The sequence below is a fragment of the Manis javanica genome, chromosome 4 (genome assembly GCF_040802235.1).
Source record: "Manis javanica isolate MJ-LG chromosome 4, MJ_LKY, whole genome shotgun sequence".
Lineage (NCBI taxonomy): Eukaryota > Metazoa > Chordata > Mammalia > Pholidota > Manidae > Manis > Manis javanica.
This window is the reverse complement of record NC_133159.1, coordinates 541,308-560,081: the sequence shown is the minus strand read 5'-3', so window position 1 is coordinate 560,081 and position 18,774 is coordinate 541,308. Positions and strand designations below refer to the sequence as shown.

At 58.1% G+C, this 18,774-nt stretch overlaps 1 protein-coding gene and 1 long non-coding RNA gene across 2 annotated transcripts; one reads left to right on the top strand and one right to left on the bottom strand.

Annotated features, from left to right (window-relative positions):
• Nucleotides 1-1,297: 1,297 nt before the first annotated feature.
• On the bottom strand, nucleotides 1,298-18,613 carry LOC118968617 (uncharacterized). Its single transcript, XR_012129919.1, has 3 exons — nucleotides 17,981-18,613; nucleotides 7,779-16,901; nucleotides 1,298-1,312 (listed from the first exon to the last, which is right to left on the bottom strand). It is a non-coding gene; the product is annotated as an uncharacterized lncRNA (long non-coding RNA).
• Nucleotides 12,681-16,767, top strand: MXRA8 (matrix remodeling associated 8). Its single transcript, XM_073232994.1, has 10 exons — nucleotides 12,681-12,811; nucleotides 13,755-13,775; nucleotides 13,879-14,184; nucleotides 14,286-14,387; nucleotides 14,469-14,939; nucleotides 15,135-15,293; nucleotides 15,427-15,466; nucleotides 15,550-15,626; nucleotides 15,720-15,800; nucleotides 16,007-16,767. Exons 1-10 carry the CDS (start codon nucleotides 12,763-12,765, stop codon nucleotides 16,030-16,032), a joined length of 1,332 nt encoding a protein of 443 aa, XP_073089095.1. The 5' UTR covers nucleotides 12,681-12,762; the 3' UTR covers nucleotides 16,033-16,767.
• Nucleotides 18,614-18,774: the final 161 nt, after the last annotated feature.

The following is an 18,774-nucleotide window of genomic DNA, read 5'->3' as shown; positions in this document are numbered from 1 at the left end:
TTAAGAAAAGTCATCTTCTTGACGAATCCGCAGCTCCAAAGATGGGTGGGGGGGAAAGCTAGGACAATGGTTTGTTGGGTAAGAGGCAAAGAGACATGAATTATTAAATTCGTGCAGTGAGCAGATGACACTGACGGATCTTGAGTTCATGTAAAACGTCAGCACCACTTAGATGCTGGGCTGGAAATGTGGAGTTTGACAATTTTTTTTTTGGTATCATTAATCTACAATTACATGAGGAACATTATGTTTACTAGGGTCCCCGCTTCACCAAGTCCCCCCCCCACAAACCCCATTACAGTCACTGTCCATCAGTGTAGTAATATGCTGTAGAATCACTACTTGTCTTCTCTGTGTTGCACAGCCCTCCCCGTGCCCCCCCACCACACATTATACATGCTAATCGTAAGGCCCCCTTTCTTTTTCCCCACCCTTATCCCTCCCTTCCCACCCATCCTCCCCAGTCCCTTTCCCTTTGTTAACTGTTAGTCCATTCTTGGGTTCTGTGATTCTGCTGCTGTTCTGTTTTGTTCCTTCAGTTTTTGCTTTGTTCTTTTTTTTTTTAAGGAGTATTTTTTATTTTCAAAATCTTATGAAAATTATCAAACAGAGAAGTTGAGAGAATAGTACACATACCCATCACCTATTTTACATTTAACATTTTCCATTGTTTGTTTTTCCACATATCTATCTATCTATCCCTCTGTCCATCCATCCAGCTTTATTTTTTTTTTTTTATTTTTTTTATTTTTGCTATCATTAATCTACAATTACATGAAGAACACTATGTTTACCAGGCTCCCCCGCCTCACCAAGTCCCCCCCACACACCACACTGCAGTCACTGTCCATCAGCGTAGCAAGATGCTGTATAATCACCACCTGTCCTCTCTGTGTTGCGCAACCCTCCCCGTGCCCCCCACAATACTATACATGCTAATCCTAATGCCCTCTTTCTTTTTCCCCACCCTTATCCCCCCCTTCCCACCCATCCTCCCCAGTCCCTTTCCCTTTGGTAACTTAGTTCGTTCTTGGGTTCTGTGATTCTGCTGCTGATTTGTTCCTTCCGTTTTTGCTTTGCTCTTATGCTGCACAGATGAGTGAAATCCTTTGGTGCTTGTCTTTCTCCGTCTGGCTTATTTCACTGAGCATAATACCCTCTGGCTCCGTCCATGTTGTTGCAAATGGTAGGATCTATTTTTTTCTTACGGCTGAGTAATATTCCACTGTGTATATGTACCACATCTTCTTTATCCATTCATCTACTGATGGACACTTAGGTTGCTTCCATTTCTTGGCTATTGTAAATAGTGCTGCGATAAACATAGGGGACAATTTATATTAGAAAAAGTTCAGTTAGTATTTTTAATCAAGGTCAATCCTTGGACAAATTAAACTGGTTTTATAATTTCCATTTAAAACAACTACATGTCTTTCCCCTGACTTTATGACAGTGTATAATAAAATGCAACATGACACAATAGCGTTGGAAAAATTAGGGTTATTTTCCCAAGCAAAGCTTAATTAAACTTCTATAAATTTTTTAAATCTGGTTTTATGGGTCAGGGAAGTATTTTTTCCCCACAGAATATTTAAGGTCATGTAAATGTAAACATGTATGTCTAACTATGTTAAAGTAGCTGACCTCTTAGAAAGGACTTGTTTTTGTAGAGACCTCACACTGTGCTCCCAATTATTTGCATCTCATTATGTCACCTGTCACCTCCTGTGGTGTGTGTCTTGTGAAGACATCACAATCCCCCTGCCCCCCAGACCCTCATCCCCAGGCAATGGGATTTTGCCGCTTCTCCCATCGGAAGTTGGCACTGGCCTCCCCTCCCTTTGAACCTGGGATGTGACCCATTCTGATCAATAGAATGTTGTGGAATGCTGCCAAGCTCAGGCCAGAGGGGCCTGGCAGCTTCCCTCCATGGATAGACTACTGAGTGCCAGGAGGTCATGTGGAAAGAAGAAGGCACATGGCCAGGGAGAGGGCCCCGTGGAGAGAGTGGGCCACGTGAAGACAGAGTAGACCATGTGGACAGAGGGCCCAGCTGATGGCCACTGTGAAGCCCCAGTTGCTAGAATGAAGCTGGTCTGGACCTCCAGGCCACCTGAGCCATCCCAGCCAACACAGGGTGGTGCAGGGATCTGCGACCCACAGAATCATGAGGGAGAAGAGGCAGAGGACAGCTCTGCTCCGCTGTGCGGTCAGTGGCTGGGATGCTGCGAACCACAGTCCTGTGCTGTTTCTACATGCCACTTGGGATTCTGCAGTATTCATGTGTTCAGTTGTAGATACCTCATTGTAGATGCCCCAGCAGTTAACTCTGCTGTAACTTAGTTCTTGCTCAAGCTTAGTCTACAGCTGAAACTGACTAAGAGAGAAGAACAATAGGTGCTGCATCCTGGAATCTGCTGCAAGTCATGAGCACTGCAACGACGAGGACTGCAGACAGTTCTCGTGATCCTTTCGGGCCAAACCCAGACAAGGAACACACTGCGAGACTCACTGGCTGGGCGACTTAACGAGGCAAACAGAAACTTTAACAGGTGATTAGTTTGCAATTGTTTGTCTTGATGAAAAAACTCATCCTATAATCACTCATCAATGCCTGTCTTTTTTTACTTGCTGTAACTTAATAAAAGCGCAGGGGCCGCTGACTTGGTGCTTTGTCTCCAAGGACATCTAGGCCCTCTCGCTCTGCGTTAAATGTCATTCTGACTCAGTTCCTCATTTTCGTGGTCCCCGACTACAACATTCAATCACTTATGTCCGATGGGCCCGTGGATATTTATTTATATTACATTACTTAACATACATTAGGGTTGTGACCAGGTCTGACTGGTGATTCTGGGGTTGGGCTCATTCTGGCCCCATGGGCTCAGCAGCTCCCATGTCCCTTTGACACCGGCACCACTCACTTTCTTGAACATTTCCTTCCTTTTTGGCACTCAGGTTCTCCAGGCTCACCTGCACAATTCTTCCCTCAGTCCCCAGTTTTCCAAGGAACCCTGGTTCCTTTGTTGGGAAATGGTCTTAGAAACCAAGATTTGGATGTTAGGTGTGCTCACTGCTGCTGGGATGTTCCTGCTGGGTCCGCTCAGATGACAGAGCCAGAGGATGTGTGTGTATACACTGACCCATGGATGGACATTATCTGTAGTGAACTCCTGCCAGTGTCCACCTGTATTTGTATCATGCTGCACGAGTCTACACTGGGTCTCCATGGCCACATGGGTCACTCCAGCCTCCTCCCGGTTTATTTGTAAACTTCCTTCCCAAATAGAAAACTGGTTCCCACAATCCATCACCCATTTCTTAATTGTTCCCTTCCTCCATGTGATTCCTTTAGTGTCACAGACTCCCCTGAGCTACTCGGGCCAGCACTCCCCCATCCCCTTCAATGACATTGTTTCATCTGTAATGCACTTAGGTTTCTTGTGACTCTCAAGTCTGACTCACTTGACCCCCCTAAATGAGTTTTTTTTTTAGTTTGCATACATTAAGTTTCACCTTTCCTGCTATGCACTTCACTGGTGTGGGTGAAATTCTAACATTTCCAGACTCTCTCGCCGGCTTTAGTGCCTTTGCATATCCTCAGGGGTGGAGAGAAGTTTATCTCCATGTCCATGGTAATTACCTGGGCAACTGAGGGCTTATCTGTATCTGAGAGGTTAAGGGGAGGCAGCTGGCTTCCTTACTTGCTGGCTTCTTCCAGAACAGAGGAGAAAGACAGCCCGGGACTGCAATTTGTAAGCAATAAACAGGTTTTAAACTTTATTTCTCCCCTTGACTGATTTCGGTTTTCAGAGGTATGTTGCCCTGGGATTTCCAGTCCCGGGACTTACATCTGGCGGTAGTGGGCAGGGTTCCTCTGAACCTGAAATCTGTCATAATGGGTGTGACCTTTGGGAGGGCCGCCCCTAGAAGTGATGGGGAGAAGTGGTGCTTGTACCGAGGGACATGTATCTACACTCATGTGGTCGTGGAGGCACCACCTCTGCTGCTGGCCGTGCCAACCCCGGCCCGTGGCCCGAGCCTAAGGCTACTGCCTCTGCCACTGCTGCTGCTCCTGCTGCCACCCGGAGCCTGGTCACAACTATGGAAAGGAGCAGAGGTCCAGGTCACCTTGATAGAGGAGCAACTGGCTGCTGTGTACCACGCCTTGCTGGCTACAGAGCCCATCGCCAGAACGGCTCCGACCAAGGCAGTAACCACGTATCCCATCTCGGGGTGGGTGCGAGACTGGACCCAAAGGCCACGGACTGGTGTGACACAGACACCTACAGTATATCATGTGACTGGCCATTTGCCTTTGGCATCCCCAGGGAATGACGAAGTAGGCACACTGGCCCGGGTGCCCTGGCTAGAAGGAAAGCCTGCCTCTGATGTGGCCCAATGGCTACCCCAGCATTTGTGGCATGCGGGTCAAAAGACAATGTGGGCCGTCGGTGGGGCTTGCCATTGACCTCTGAAGAAGTCAGCCGAGCCCGGAAGGAGTGCCCTGCACGTTGTGCAGATCAGCAAACCACCAAGAGGGGCCTAGAATGTCTCTTTGCAGCCTATGGTCTGTCGCTGGTGATTGAGAGCGATCAAGGCACCCACTTTATTGGTCATGCATTGCAAGGATGGGTACAGCAATTAGGAGTAAAATGGACATGGCCCTGGACATTTCAACACGTGGACCGGCGATGGCTCGCTCTTGTGGCACCTTGGGGAAAAGGCCTGGAAGCTGGCCTCCTGTGTATTCCTGGAGTAACAGAAAAGTGGCCTCCCACAATCACGGTTACTCGCTTCTACAGTCCCTGTGGCCTGGATGCGCCCCCTGCTGCAGCTGCCGCACGATGACTGCTCTGAACCCTGGGCTCCTGCCTGCCTATGGAATGGATGGGCTATGGACTTAATCTGTGTGGGACCTTGAACCTACCTGAATCCTCCAGCTTGAGGATTGTCATATTTTATTGCTGTTGCTATTGTTTTGTCATTAGTCTGGTCACAATGCTCCAGTTTTCTCACCAGGGACCATTGTGGAAGAAAGGGAACGGGTAGATTGTAAGGCGAGATTTCTGGAGGGGTGACCTGTCGGTAAAATTGTAACATTTCCAGAATATCTCACCTGGCTTTGGTATATTTGCATATCCTCAGGAGTGGAGAGAAGTTCATCTCCATGTCAATGGGTAATTACCTGGGCAACGGAGGGCTTATCCGTACCTGAGAGGTTAAGGGGAGGGCTGGCTTTCCTGCTGGCTTCTTCCAGAGCAGAGGAGAAAGATGGCCCGGGACTGCAGTTTGTGAGCAATAAATGGGTTTTAAACTTTATTTCTCCCTTTGACTGATTTCGGTTTTTAGAGGTATTTTGCCCTGGAATTTCCTTTTCCCGGACTTACAACTGGATTTTGATAAACACATCGGGTCATATATCCACCATTACATACAGATTAGTTTAATCAGTCTAAAAAAATCTCCTGAGCCCCACCTACTCACCCCCTCCCCACTACCACATCATAGTTTTAAGCCACTAAATTTTAAGGTGGTTTGTTATGCAACAACGGTTACAAAAAATATCTGGATAATTTCCAAAGATATTGAAATTCCAAAAGATACAAATTACAGAAATAGTGATCACTATAAAAAAACACTTGATCTTTGTCCAAATTATGTCTAATTTTGGATGGTAATATTCATGTGATATATATACATTGTGTTATATGTGTTGGGAAGGAAAGGACTTGGCTTGGTGCCGCAAGGAAGTCAGATACAGTGAGACAAGAGACCGAAGTCAAGAAAGCAAAGTAAGTTTTAATGCCCTCTGCACAGAGCAGCAGAGTGGGCTGCCCAAGGTGAGACAGGCAGGCGGGTGCTCATTCTGAGGCTGCTTTTATGTGGTTTTGGCAGGACAGAGAGGTCCCTGATTGACAGCTGTCAGTTCCCTAGGCTTGTTCTGATTAGTGAAATGGGGACAGGGGCTGTGCTGTGCCTGTGCCTCTGATGTTTCTTATCCGGGGGGACCCTGGATATTTCCTGAGTCACTCTTGGACCCTGTGGCTTCATCTGATCAACTCTTTGAGTCATTTCTGGCTTTCTGGTTCTATTTGGTCAACTCCCTGAGTCATCTTTGGGGGGCCTCTCTCCTTTCCATCCCGCTCATTTCTGTCTTTCTGCCTAACATATGGGTGGTTGAATGTAGGTAAACCAAAGCTGTCATCTAACAGTATAAATGTGTACATGTAACACATTCACAGAAAGGTGTGCTGATATTGTTAGACTAAGGTGTGTATGTAGAAAAGAGAAAATAACATTTGTCTTCCACATGTGATCACACTGCTGACCAGAAGGTGCTCCGGCCCTGCCCAGACCCAGCCTCCGGCAGCCTCCCCGGGAACCTCGTGCGAGTGCTCCCAGAAGTCCTACGCCGAACCCATGCTAGAAACTGCAGCCCTGATCCAAACGGTAGCCGAGGTCGCCACGTATGCCTCAAGAGGGTCTCACACCAGCCCCCTGACAACTGCTGCCGCCTTTCCAGAATTCAGGCCTCAGATCCAGAATGAAAAACCCCAGACCAGTCGTCGGCCACCCCTGTCTCTGGGATTCCCACAGACAGCTGCTGGCGACACAGGCCTCCTGCCTGGTACAACAGCAAAGTAACTGGGTGTATTTATTAGTACCGTGTGTTAACCACCTCATTCCAGTCTGAAGGGTCCCTGTTTATGAAGCCCACAGAGGGAAAGGCAAATAAGATACCAAATAAGATAGGAACCGAGGCAGTGCTGTTCCTGTGGCTATGTCTGCACGACCTTGCTCTTTTGTCAGGTAAAAGACACCATGTTCATGTGCAAGGCTGGCACAGTCAACGAACTCGTTTCGTCTCTGCGGTTGAACGCTCTCGCCAGCCAGTGACCGTCAGAAAGCAGTGCAGGGCGCCGGAAGCCCCTGGAGGTGTTCAGCGCCCTCGCAGCCCACAGCACAACCTGGCCCTGAGAGCAGCCACTGAGCAAAGCCTCGGAGGTGTGTCACACCTTAGAAGACGCTCTGCTCTCCCACCTCCCTGTGTTCTGTGCAGCCTGCTTGGCCACGGCGGCCTCTGCCTTCCTGCCACAGGCTGCAAGTCAGACAGACTCTTCTGAAGGAAGTGCCGGGGCCTCTGCGTGAGGGGCTGCCCAGCTGCTCTTGGCTGTGACATTGTGAGCAACAGCCCCCTGCCACCTGCCACACTGTCCACAGGGACCGCGTCAGGGCCGGGGCCCTTTGCACTGGAAGCAGATGTCCTGAGAACACACCCAGTGTACCCCAAGATCACACAGTGAGGTGGGGAGCTGGGCGGCTCTGAGGAGACCGAGTGGGCATGTAACAGAGCTTGGTTTCCTTAGTGTAGCAAGATTCCTTACGTTCTGGAAACGGCCTCTCCTGTCAACTGGCCTACAATTCAGAAGGAAATACAAGGCAATGAATCTTCCATGACACAAACTCCTGTGGGGAGTTGTGAAAGGTGTTCCCTGGGATTGTTCAGAAAGCCAGTCAGGGCCCAGTGTCAGTGGGGACCTGTTGCACCGGGGCCTTCACCGTTTCATGCGTAGCAGGCCAGTCTGGTCAGAAGACAGAAACCAGTGTGATGGGGGGTCAGTACTTCCCTGGACACGGGAGAGGCCCCTTCTGCCCCTCAGTCACGTGGCCAGAGAAAGGTGGCTCGCTGGATGCAGGTGGGGGGGCTGGGCCTGCAGGAGAACCTTGCGCCATGGCCTCCCACCCTGCGCCTCCACCCGAGAGCTCGCACTCACCGGAAAGCAGAGATGCTCAGAGGAACCCTGAGCCCACTGTGGGGGTGGGTGCACTCAGAGGTGCAGCTCGGCAGCTGGCGCAGCCCAGGGTCAAGATGAACCTGTCTCTCCCCTGTCCGAGTATATGACTCACGAGCCAAACATGAGCCGTTACCAAGCTGGGGAGGCCCCGCTTGAGGGCAGGTCTCTCCTGACGACACCCGACACCCAGGTCCCCCGGCCAGAAGAAGGCCTGTCCCTCCCGGGCTCACCAGGGAGGCAGTGGACCTGGGACCACAGGTGCAGGTCACCCCCACTGTGAGGCGGGAGTCACTGCCGGTGAGATCTCACCGGAGTAAATCATGGCTTTTGTGCTGGAGTCCAGCTCCAGCGCGTCCAGGGGTCCCCGAAGGAGGAACGGCGTCGGCGAGTGAGGGCACGGACACCCGCAGAGATGCTGAGCTGGTCTGGCCTGTTTATTGACAGAAACTTCAAGCAATATATATGGTCACATGAAATCATCATTAAGCATGTGTCAGTAGGTGATTCGTGGCACAATCTGCCTCCCAGAATGTTCCCCTGCTTTCCCAGCCATGGAAGGCCATCACAGTCCTCTCCTCAAGATTTCTCTGTTGCTCTGATCTCAGGTTAAATTTCTACAAGGCACCACCACGTCTTCTGGAAGTGTCTTAACACTTGCCCAGCCGGACTCCCACCCAGGCTCACCGCAGGGCGTGTTTTCCGTAGTTCCCGGAACCGTTCACAGAAGGAGAAGCGCGCCTGTTGATCTCCACTGTACCCATGCGCTGTGATTTCTATAGGAATGATTCACAAGGGGACCCTGCCACGGTCTTTGGCCTCTCCAAACAAGGCTCTCATCTGTTCTTGTTTCTCTTGGGGGTCGAGTTGCCTGGGAGCTGTGCCCTGAAGTCCCCTGAACCTTCTTCTATTTCTCAGCCCAGGGATGATAACCCCGCTGGCCTGCGGGGAATGTGCAGGGTCACAGGCTGAGTGTCACGACTGCTTTCAGATTCCTAACAGTCTTTACTCTGGGGGCTTTTTCTGATTCAGGAGGGCTACTCGGACTGGGGGGATGGTCAGATTAAGCGACAGAAGAGATATCAGTAGCCCCCCCTCTGGAGGCCCGCTGTGCGCGGCTGTCCACCGGCCTCCTGGTCAGCTCCCGGCATTTTTTGACTCCTGACCTCAGAGTTGACGGCTTGATAAGGAGAGATTAACACAGGCAAACCCTGGATCCTAGGACTGTTCTCATCCAGGAGCAGTGAGTAGGTTTCTGTGTTACCCCCTGCCCCTCCAGGCAGAGGAGGGTACCCGCTACTGATCCCTGGCGGAGACCGCTGACCCTGATGGCAGAGACTCCGGGCTTTGTTCCTCCTTCACATTTCCTCAGGATGGACGGCTTGGCTGGCCCATGAAAGTTCCAAATGCTCTTGTCTGTGTTCTCAGGCCACGGCGCCCCAGTGCACTGACACAGGTCACCCGACCTAGCTCCCCTCCAGAAGGCGGCGAGAGCCCTCCTGCAGGGCACACCCAGGTCTCCAGAAGTGGGACCTGCACAGTTTCCTGCCTCGCAGCCCGAGACAAGTCGTCAGGACTCCAGGGGGAGCACCAAGACAAACAGATGCGAGTGGCCGCTTCCAGGAAAACTGGTCAGAACCAGTGGGAACACAGGCTGAGGGGGACAAAGCATGTGCCTGTGTCTGTGACCCAGCTCTGCTCTGTGGCCTCACCTCGATGGCGAGGGGTCCGAGGAAACCTCAGTGAGCCCTGTGGCCCAGCAATTTGCCCACATATGCCCTGCTGCCAGCAGCCAATCCCAAAGTGAGGAACCCTTTTCCTTGTGGAATGTGTTCTCTTTGCCTTTAAGTCCTGCCCTTGCTTGTTTCTGGGGGACAGTGGCCATTGGCTCCCACCGCTGTGTGATGGTCATGGCGGGGCCTGTTCATCGCCACACAGCATCTGTGGGTCGGGGGTCTGGATATGGGTCTGCCCAGTCCCCAGCCGGGGGCCTCCCTAGTGAAATCGGTGTCATCCGGGCCACGTCCTCACCCGAGGCCTGGGCCCTCGTCCACACTCACCCAGGCAGCTGGCAGAATCCAGGAGGCTATGCACCAGGGGGGACATCCCAGCACTCTGCCAGGTGGGTACAAAGGACTATCCTTCCACACAGTCACTATGTGGCCCACAGTCCAGGGGGAGACACAGGGTGGACCCAGGGGAGCATCTCAGAGCTCCGCCCACAGCCTGACCCTGGAATGCCCATGCAAATCCCGGAAGCCCTGAACTAGCCATCTGGGCATTTCCTGCTTCACCAGACTTGCCACCCCTGCAGCCCCCAGGCCTGCGTCTCACAGGGGTTGAGGCCACAGCACAGCCCCGCAGACCTGGGAGGCCTGGCCGTCCACTTGTGCGTGCGGACCCCTCCAGGGCCCGTGGTAATACTGCAGAGGCGCCCCGCCCTGCCTTAATCTTCTGACACCACTTCCCTCAGCACTTGAAATGCTCATTCGTCACTGAGCAGGTGTGTCTCCTGCCTCCCTCTGACAGCAACAAGGGTTGGGAGTGTGGCTTCCAGATGGGTGCTGCACCCAGTGGCCAGCACACAGTAGGTGCTCGGCAGATGTTTGCCGAATGACGTGACCGTGGGTGTGAGCTCGTGTCTGTGTGTCTGGCTGTCTCTGAGTGCCTGTGGTTTTCCTTTCCAGTGAGTCTGGCGCCTGGAATGTCCCGAGTCCCTGACAGAGGAGCCAGCGTTGGGCTGGTTGGCTGGTCTGCTGGTTCAGCCATGCCTCCGAGGACTGGGGTTGGTCCAGGGCTCTGGTCAGCTAGGGGCTCAGCTGGGGCACAGGGTGGGACTCTGGCCATGTCGGTGGCCTTGTTTTCTCCTGGCCTGTTCTTTTCCCAGTGAGGTGCCAGGCTGGGAGCTGAGCCACAGGCACCTGGGAAGGAGCAGAAGGGCTCAGCCTGGGCTGTGGAGGGGAAGGTGGCTGGTGGGCAGCCCAGGCAGACTGCTGGGCCTCTGCTCTTAGCAGTGGCCATTTCCGGCCAGGGACTCAGGTGGGGTCGTGGCAGTGGCTCCCTGCCGCCCATTTTGGCTCTGCTGGCCTCCAGCAGAGAGAACATGATAGAGCAGGGAAGAGGGATCCGCAGCCCTCCACTGCCGTGTCCGACTTTGTCCAGGGGCACAAGGGGGTCAGCTTTCCCCTAGGGGCTCCCCTGGAGACATCTGCATTTGGGCGGAGCTGAGAACTCAGCCTGCAGTGCTTGGGACCTGAGGCTGGGGGGTTTGCTGGAAGAGAGAGGGTGCCCCAGGTTCCTGGCCCGGGCAGGGAGCCGACCCGACCCCTCCTAGACAGGGGCCAGCCCTGGGCCATCTGGGCCTCCCCCAGCTCTGTTTGGACATCTTCCCTTCATGGAGAAGAGGCAGTTGGCAGACAGGGGCAGGAACAGCAGACAGATGGAGGGAGAGACACGGGTGGGCGGGGGTACAGAGGAGGGAGGAGGCTGGGAAGGAGGCCACCAGTGCTAATATAAACCAGCTAGAAAAACAGGAGGAGGCCAGGCCTCAGGCCAGCCAGGCGGGGCTTGTTTTTCCAGAATGAAAGGCCCGGGGAGGAGCTGGGGGCAGGGGAAGGGGGGACACAAATCTGGTTCCAGTTTTCAAAAGGGGTGCCACCCTCCAGGGCAGGGATCCTGCTGAGGGAATGAGTCCTAAACTGGGAGGGGGCCTGTGTCCGCCCAGCCAGTCCTTCCTGTTGTCACCCCTCATTCCCTCTTGCTGCAGCCACCTCTTCCCCTCACCCAGAGCCTAAGTCAGGCTGAGCTGGGGTCCTTGCTGTGTAAGCACTTGGGGACTGTGGCAGGGTACACGGGGGAGACCCCAGCCTGCCAGAGACTGGGGCCTGTGACCCTCCCTAATTCAGTCCACGTGGGCAGTCTGAAAAATGCACTGTGGGTTTTTGTGGTGGTGGTTTTTTTTTTTGAGGTTTGCTTAACTAGAAGGAGTGGGATTGGTACACAATGCATCTCTATGATTTTGCATTTGTTTATGTGACTCTGTTAGATTCCCAGAGTTTCAAATTTGTGCCTTCCTTAGTGGGGCAGGGGCGGGTCCCATACCCTACCTCCTTCCCCTCCCCGCTGGGCAGGTTGGGGATGCTCCTGGGAGCCTCTGAACCCCTGGTTTGATTTCAGGAATGCCTGGCTTTGCCCTTGATGGTGGACAGCTGGTGGGGGGGGGGCACCAGGCTGGAGGACAGGGAGCTGCTGGGCTGGCCCCCTTAACCCTCAGGGATCCCCCGCCCCTGTCTCGCCGGCTGACTCTGGGTAAATGTGACTGCTGACAGTGCCCACCATGCCCTCCCCAGAGCCGTCCCGGGTCCCCCAGGGCTAGTGCTGCTTATTCGCATTCACAGAGGAAGAGGCGCAGCACCAGAGAGGAGAGTGCCAGGGTCTTCCCACGGCTAAGGAGGAGCTGGCTGGCAGGCTGGGCTCCCTGGGGCCCCAACCCCCGTGCCTTTCTGCTGGCCACCATAGAGGGTACCTCCAGCTCCACAGCAGGCAGGGACAGGCCCTGCCCAGTGCTGTGACCAGTGTCCCCTGCAGAGGTGGGCAAGAGGGGGTGCTCACCCCAGAGCCGCAGGCCTGAGCAGCCCAAGGGCCCTGTGTGTCACGGATGCCCGCAAGGTATCTGGGGCCATGCCCGCACGCCTCCCTGACCCAGGGGGCTGGGTCCCTGCTGGACTCCCCTCACCCTCTGGGACAGAGTGGCTGCGGCCCTGGCCCTCCTCCTCCCCACCAGGCCAGCCAAGGATTGGGGGAGGCCAAGGGGCCGGGCAGGAGGCAGAGGGGGCGGTCTGCAGACTGCGGACCGGCCCAGGGCTCCGTGATGTCACGGCGGGTGCCGAGGAGGGGGAGGCGGCCGGGCTGTTTTTCTGGAGAGTTGGAGCCAGAGGAGGACAAAGCGAGGCCGGAGGCGGGCGCCATGGAGCTGGGGTCCCGAGCCCTGCTCTGCAAACTCCTGCTTCTGCAGAGTGAGTGTGGGGTCGCGTGGGGCCAGGAGGCGGAGCGGCAAGTGGGTCTGAGCGAGTCTGTTCCAGGCAAAGCTGCCTGTCTGGCGGGAGGTGCCTGCTGGGACTCGCCTGGGTCTGGGGACCTCAGAGGGAGCAGCTCACACTGATAAGGGACCCCCAGGGCCCAGGATGGTGTGAGGCCTAGAGTTAGATTCTTGGTGAGAACTTACTCTCAATTCACCAAAGCCAGAGGGCCAGGGAGCCTGAGGCAGTCGGTGCTTCCCCCTGGGTCGCCCCCCTAGCCCCCATCTTCCCTGGCAAGCCCCTCTCAGGCCTGCATTTCTCCCAAGCGTCAGGAGGAGACTGGGGGTGGGGGGAAGGTGTGAGGCTCCAGGGCCTGATCCAGCCCCGCTGGCCTGCTGACCCAGCACATTCTCCCCCAGCTGTGGGCGCTCAGCCACATCCCTGGAGCAGGAACTCTGCTTGTGGGGTGGCCGATGGTGGGGTCACTCCCCACGTCCAGGCTTCTCTGCCCTTCAGGGGGGCTCTGGCCCTGAGCACAGGGAGCGGGTCTGAGGTCCCCTGAGGATGTGGGTGGTGCATCTCCTGGCAGGTGCAGGAGCCCCTCAATTCAGCCTTGCTCGGTAGGCTCTTGTGGCCTTGCTGCAGTGATGGTGGTCCCCATCCCTGAGGGCAGCCTTTGGTGACCGGCCTGCCCCACCACAGGGCAGGCGGTGTCCCTGCCACCCAGGGAGGTGGCTGTGAGGACTCCGTGGGGGTGGGACAGGTGCCCACACCCTGGGGCCAATGGAGACCCCACCTGGGTCCTCCTGGCTCTGCTGGCGTTACCCCACCTGTTAAACGGGTGTCGTTCGAACACACCTCAGCGAGGACTGGAGAGGGGACCCATGCCCAGGCTCACGTGGCTCCAGCCCTGTGTGACTCACCCCTCCTCTCCTTCCAGGCTCTGCTGTCCTTCTGGCAGGTTAGTGACCACCGTCCCCGGGACCCGCCGGTCCCCTCTTGCCCGCCCCGCCCTGTGCCTGTCCCCGCGAGCCCCTCCCTCGGTGATTCTCCCTCCCCACTAGGGCCGTCGGGCCTCCCCACGGCCGGCAGCTCCGTGGTGTCTGAGTCGGTCGTAAGCTGGGCGTCCGGTGCCCGGGCCGTGCTGCGCTGCCAGAGCCAGCGCATGGTGTGGACCCAAGACCGGCTGCACGACCGCCAGCGCGTGGTCCACTGGGACCTCAGCGGCGGCCCGGCCGGCGGCCCAGCGCGCCGACTCGTGGACATGTACTCCGCGGGCGAACAGCGCGTGTACGAGCCGCGCGACCGAGGCCGCCTCCTGCTGCCGCCCTCCGCCTTCCAGGACGGCAACTTCTCGCTGCTCATCCGCGGTAAGGGGCACGGGCACCGCAGCGGGGCCGGTGGGCTCGGGGTGGGGCGGGGCGCGGGAAGGGCCGCCCAGCTCACGGCTGGGCTCGCTCTCGGGGCGCAGCGGTGGAGCAGCCGGACGAGGGGCTGTACACCTGTAACCTGCACCACCACTACTGCCACCTCTACGAGAGCCTGGCCATCCGCCTGGAGGTCACCGACGACCGTGAGTGTGCCGTCCCCGCCCCCCGGCGCCCCCCCGTGGCTCCCTGCCGGCGGCCGGCGCTGACGCTCCTGCCCCCCCTAGGACTGGCCGCCGGCGCGCACTGGGACGGCGCGAAGGAGGTGCTGGTGGCGGAGCGCGGGGCGCCTGCGCTGCTGACGTGCGTGAACCGCGCGCCCGTGTGGACCGATCGGCACGTGGAGGAGGCGCAGCAGGTGGTGCACTGGGACCGGCAGCCGCCCGGGGTGCCGCACGACCGCGCCGACCGCCTGCTAGACCTGTACGCGTCCGGCGAGCGCCGGGCCTACGGGCCGCCCTTCCTGCGCGACCGCATGGCGGTGGGGGCGGACGCCTTCGCGCGCGGCGACTTCTCGCTGCGCATCGACCCGCTGGAGCCGGCGGACGAGGGCACCTACTCCTGCCACCTGCACCACCACTACTGCGGCCTGCACGAGCGCCGCATCTTCCACCTGCGGGTCACCGAGCCCGCCGCCCAGCCGCCCCCGCGGGACTCGCCAGGCAACGGCTCCAGCCACAGCGGAGCCCCTGGACCAGGTGCGGGAGCAGCCCCGGCCCCTCCCCGTCCACTCCCGTCCTTCGTAAAGGCTGTGGTGATCGCCCGGGGGGGGGGACCCCAATCGCCGCGTCCCGGTTCTGCCGGTACCCTCGCGGCGCCGCGGGGCTGGCCGGGCTGGGGCGCGGGCGCGGCGGGCGGGGCGCGCTCCCTGACGCCTCCGCCGGCCCCTGCAGACCCCACGCTGGCGCGCGGCCGCAGCATCATAAACGTCATCGTCCCGGAGGGCCGGGCGCACTTCTTCCAGCAGCTGGGCTACGTGTTGGCCACGCTGCTGCTCTTCATCCTGCTGCTTATCACGGTGGTCCTGGCCACGCGGCAGCGCCGCCGCGGAGGTGAGACGGGGCTGGGGGCGCTGGGCCTGAGCCTATCGCCCAGTGAGCCTCGCTGCCGGGGGTGGGAGGGCATCGGGGCTGGGGGCGCTGTGGATGGGGAGACTGACCCCCAACACAAGTGTCCCCTCCCCAGGCTATGAATATTCAGACAAGAAGTCTGGGAAAGCAAAGGGGTGAGTGCCTCCTCCCGGCTCCCCTGGGACCAAGCCCCTCTCCCGCCCCTGCTCTAACCTGCCTTCCCTGTCCGTCTACCCAGGAAGGACATGAACATGGCAGAGTTTGCCGTGGCCACAGGGGACCAGGCTCTTTGCAGGAACGAGGGCATCCAACTAGGTGAGGGGCACCAAGGCACAGACTGTGGTCCCCAGGCCTGGGCTGCAGGTACCTCTCTGGGGACGCCCTCACCCTGCTCTCCCCCCACGCCAGATCACAAGAACAACATCCTGAAGGAGAGGGCTGGGCTGGCCCACAACCCCCTGCCTGCCAAGAACATTGACTTGGACAAAGGTGACTGGCTGGGCCGCTTGGACCCACACCCCACTCCACCCACACTCAGAACCCTGAAGACGCTGGTCAGCACCCTGCCTTGGGCAGGGTCCTCATGGGCAGGGGTCCCTCGGGCAGGAGCCCCCCAGGCAGTGCCGCAGGATGTCTGCCCTCTTTTGCCCGGGACGAGGGGTGGAGGGCAGACACCACCTGTCCTTCGGTTGCAGAGTTCAGGAAGGAGCATTGCAGATGAGGCGGCCCTGGGCTCCTGGCTGGACCAGCAGCCCTGCCCACTCCCATCCGTCCTAGAGGGTGCTCTCCTGACACCTGTGCGGCCCACCTTGTCCCCGTTAACCGCGGCTGGAACCACTGTCCTGGAAGTTGGCCTGGACTGGTGCAGAGCAAGGCTGCCTGCAGACTCCTCTCCCTGGAGCCCCCCTAATCCTCACAAGTAACAGTGGGCTGGCTCCTCATGCCTCTGCCTCCATTGCTGCCCCCTTCAGCAGCTGCCTGCTGGCACCCACACTCATCAGGGGACCTCCCTGGGGCACAGCCAAGCCCCTACTGATGTTCACCCTGCCCTCAGGGCCAGCCCTCCCACCCCATCTTCACCCTTCCTCAGGGAGCTCTCTGCTGGTGCCCCTGGACTGCTCCATGCTACCCAGCCAGGGTGCCATAGGAACTTTGAGGACCACATGCTCCAGCCTGGGCCAGTGCCCCACTGTTCCTGGGCTGCCCTGGGCCCCTCCTCTGCTCTTCACCCGGCACCAGCCTTGCTTCCAACAAGTTGCCTTGGCAGACGCTGATCCCCACCCTCAGCCCTCCCTGGACTGGAGTCTGAGGTTGGGGCCTTTGGCTTCTGTTTTGGCTGAGAACAGGGGAGGGGTAAACTTGGTTGAGGGTGGCCTGGACTTGCCAGGCCCCACACCCCACATTTGCTCCTCCTGGGAAATGGTCTCCGTCACAATAAAGGTCACATCAGACTTTAGGCTTTGTCCCAGGTTTGCTTCTGCAGCTTCTCTGTCTCTGGTGGGGGGCAGTCTGGCCGTGGGAACCCCCAAATGCTTTCCTTCATCTGTAGCCCCAGGATCGTGGTCGTGCCCTCGAGTGGAAGGTCTGGGCCTGTGTGTCCAGGGGAGAGAGCAACATGGGGGCCAATTCTGCCCCCACTCCTTGTTGTGAAGGGGTTTCAGGCCCTGAGGGATTTTCTGACTGTGGGGAGGGAAGCATGTGGGGGCGCGGGCTGTGTTAGTTCAAGCCTTCTGGGGGCAGACTCCAGGCTGGGATTCACTACGTGAGGATGAGGTGGGGCATGAGCAGGGAGGGACTCATTCAGGTGCAGGGGCTGGTGACGTAAGGGAGGGCGGGGGCTGCAGGTCTTTCCAACTCTCACCCCGCCCTCCAAAGCTCTCCCAGAACAATCGGCAGGAAAGGAGGGCTGTCACCCTGTGCTGGGAACAGGAGCTGGTGTGTAAACAGCACGCAGGTTATGACCGGCTGAAGGAGGCGGCACGGCCCCCCTGCCCCAGGTTGGCAGGTGGCTTTCACTCTGGGAAGGGGAAACTCTGAGGCCAGCTTTAATGACACTGCAACTTCAATACACTCACGGGAAATAAGTCGTTAATATTTATTCCCTAGAGATTCCAGAACAGGGGCGCAAGGAGTCAGGAAAGGGCAGCCCTCTGTCCCAGGTCACCAGCAAGGAGACAGAGTAGGGGAGCAAGGCCTGGGATTTAACAAGGTCACTAGCTTTCTGTGGGCTCAACTCTGAGGGTTCATTTTAAAAGGTGCGCCAGGGAAAGCGAGGCAGGACCGTGGGGTAGGCATCCTAAGCAGGAGTCTTTATCTAACCGTCCAGCCTCCAGGTGTGAGCAGGTCCACACCCCTGAGGACCCCACAGTGGCCACGGGCCATTTGATTCTGGCCTGAAAACTGCGGGCGCCCAGCGAGCTCCCACCGGACTCCCCCTGGGCACACGGCACAGCGCCACGGCAGCCTCTTTCTCTAAGGCCGCCCCTCGTGGCTCCCTCGGGTTACTTCTGGGGAGACCAGACACAAGGGGGAGGCTCAGGCTTTGCTGGTGGGTGCCGACCTCACAGAGCCCTGTCTGGCCTCCCCGTCAGCACCTAGGGGAGAGGAGCTCAGGACTCTTGGGCCGGTCTGACGTGGGGGCGGGCCCCAGCCTGGGCTTGGGGACTTACCTCCAAACCGGCTCCTCATCAGTGGTGGACTGACGGGTATTTTTCCTGTGGTGCTGGCCCACTGCCCAAGGATGGTCACGACCAAGCAGATGGGGAGCCCCGGGCTCCACCAGCCTCAGGGAGAGGCCGCAAGGGTGCATCACGCTCGCACGGGACTCCCTCTAATGGCTTCAAGTCTTCCTCCTAGGGTTGGGGTACGGAGGGCCTCTCTGTCCAGGGGGTGCAGCATGTGGCCGGCCGCTTGCCAGCCCCAAGGCGCTGCCCCGGGTCTTCGTTGCCCCCCGCAGGACCCCAGGATGGTTTGATGGAGAGCGTACAGGAAGCGACCGTGCCCGGGCATCTCTGCGCACAAATGCTGACCGCCTGAGAACACCATACGTGCTCGCACTTGGGTCCCCGCGTCCACGCGTGCCCCCGCATTCGCTTGGCCCGCGTTTCTCGGAGCGCCAGCGGGGCCCGGCAGAGCGCACGCGAGCTGGGAGCCGGCGCGGGGCTCAGTGACCAGGGTTCGCGGCTCCGGCTCGGACAGGGGCATCCCCAGGCTTTCGCGGTAACCCCGCAGCCGCCAAGGCGAGAGGCGCACTGGGATCTGAGCGCCCAGCCATGCGGACGCCCCGCGAGGGGGGTCACAGCACCGGAACCCCAGCCCGGCCCCTCCCGCTGCCGGCGCCTCGCGCGTGCGCAGCCCCGCCCCGGGCCCGGACGTCGGGCCCGGGCCGCTCTCCGGCGCCCCCCGGCGGGCGTGCGCAGCCCCTGCGCGCGGTCCCCTCCCAGCGCGGCCCGAGGGGGCGGCG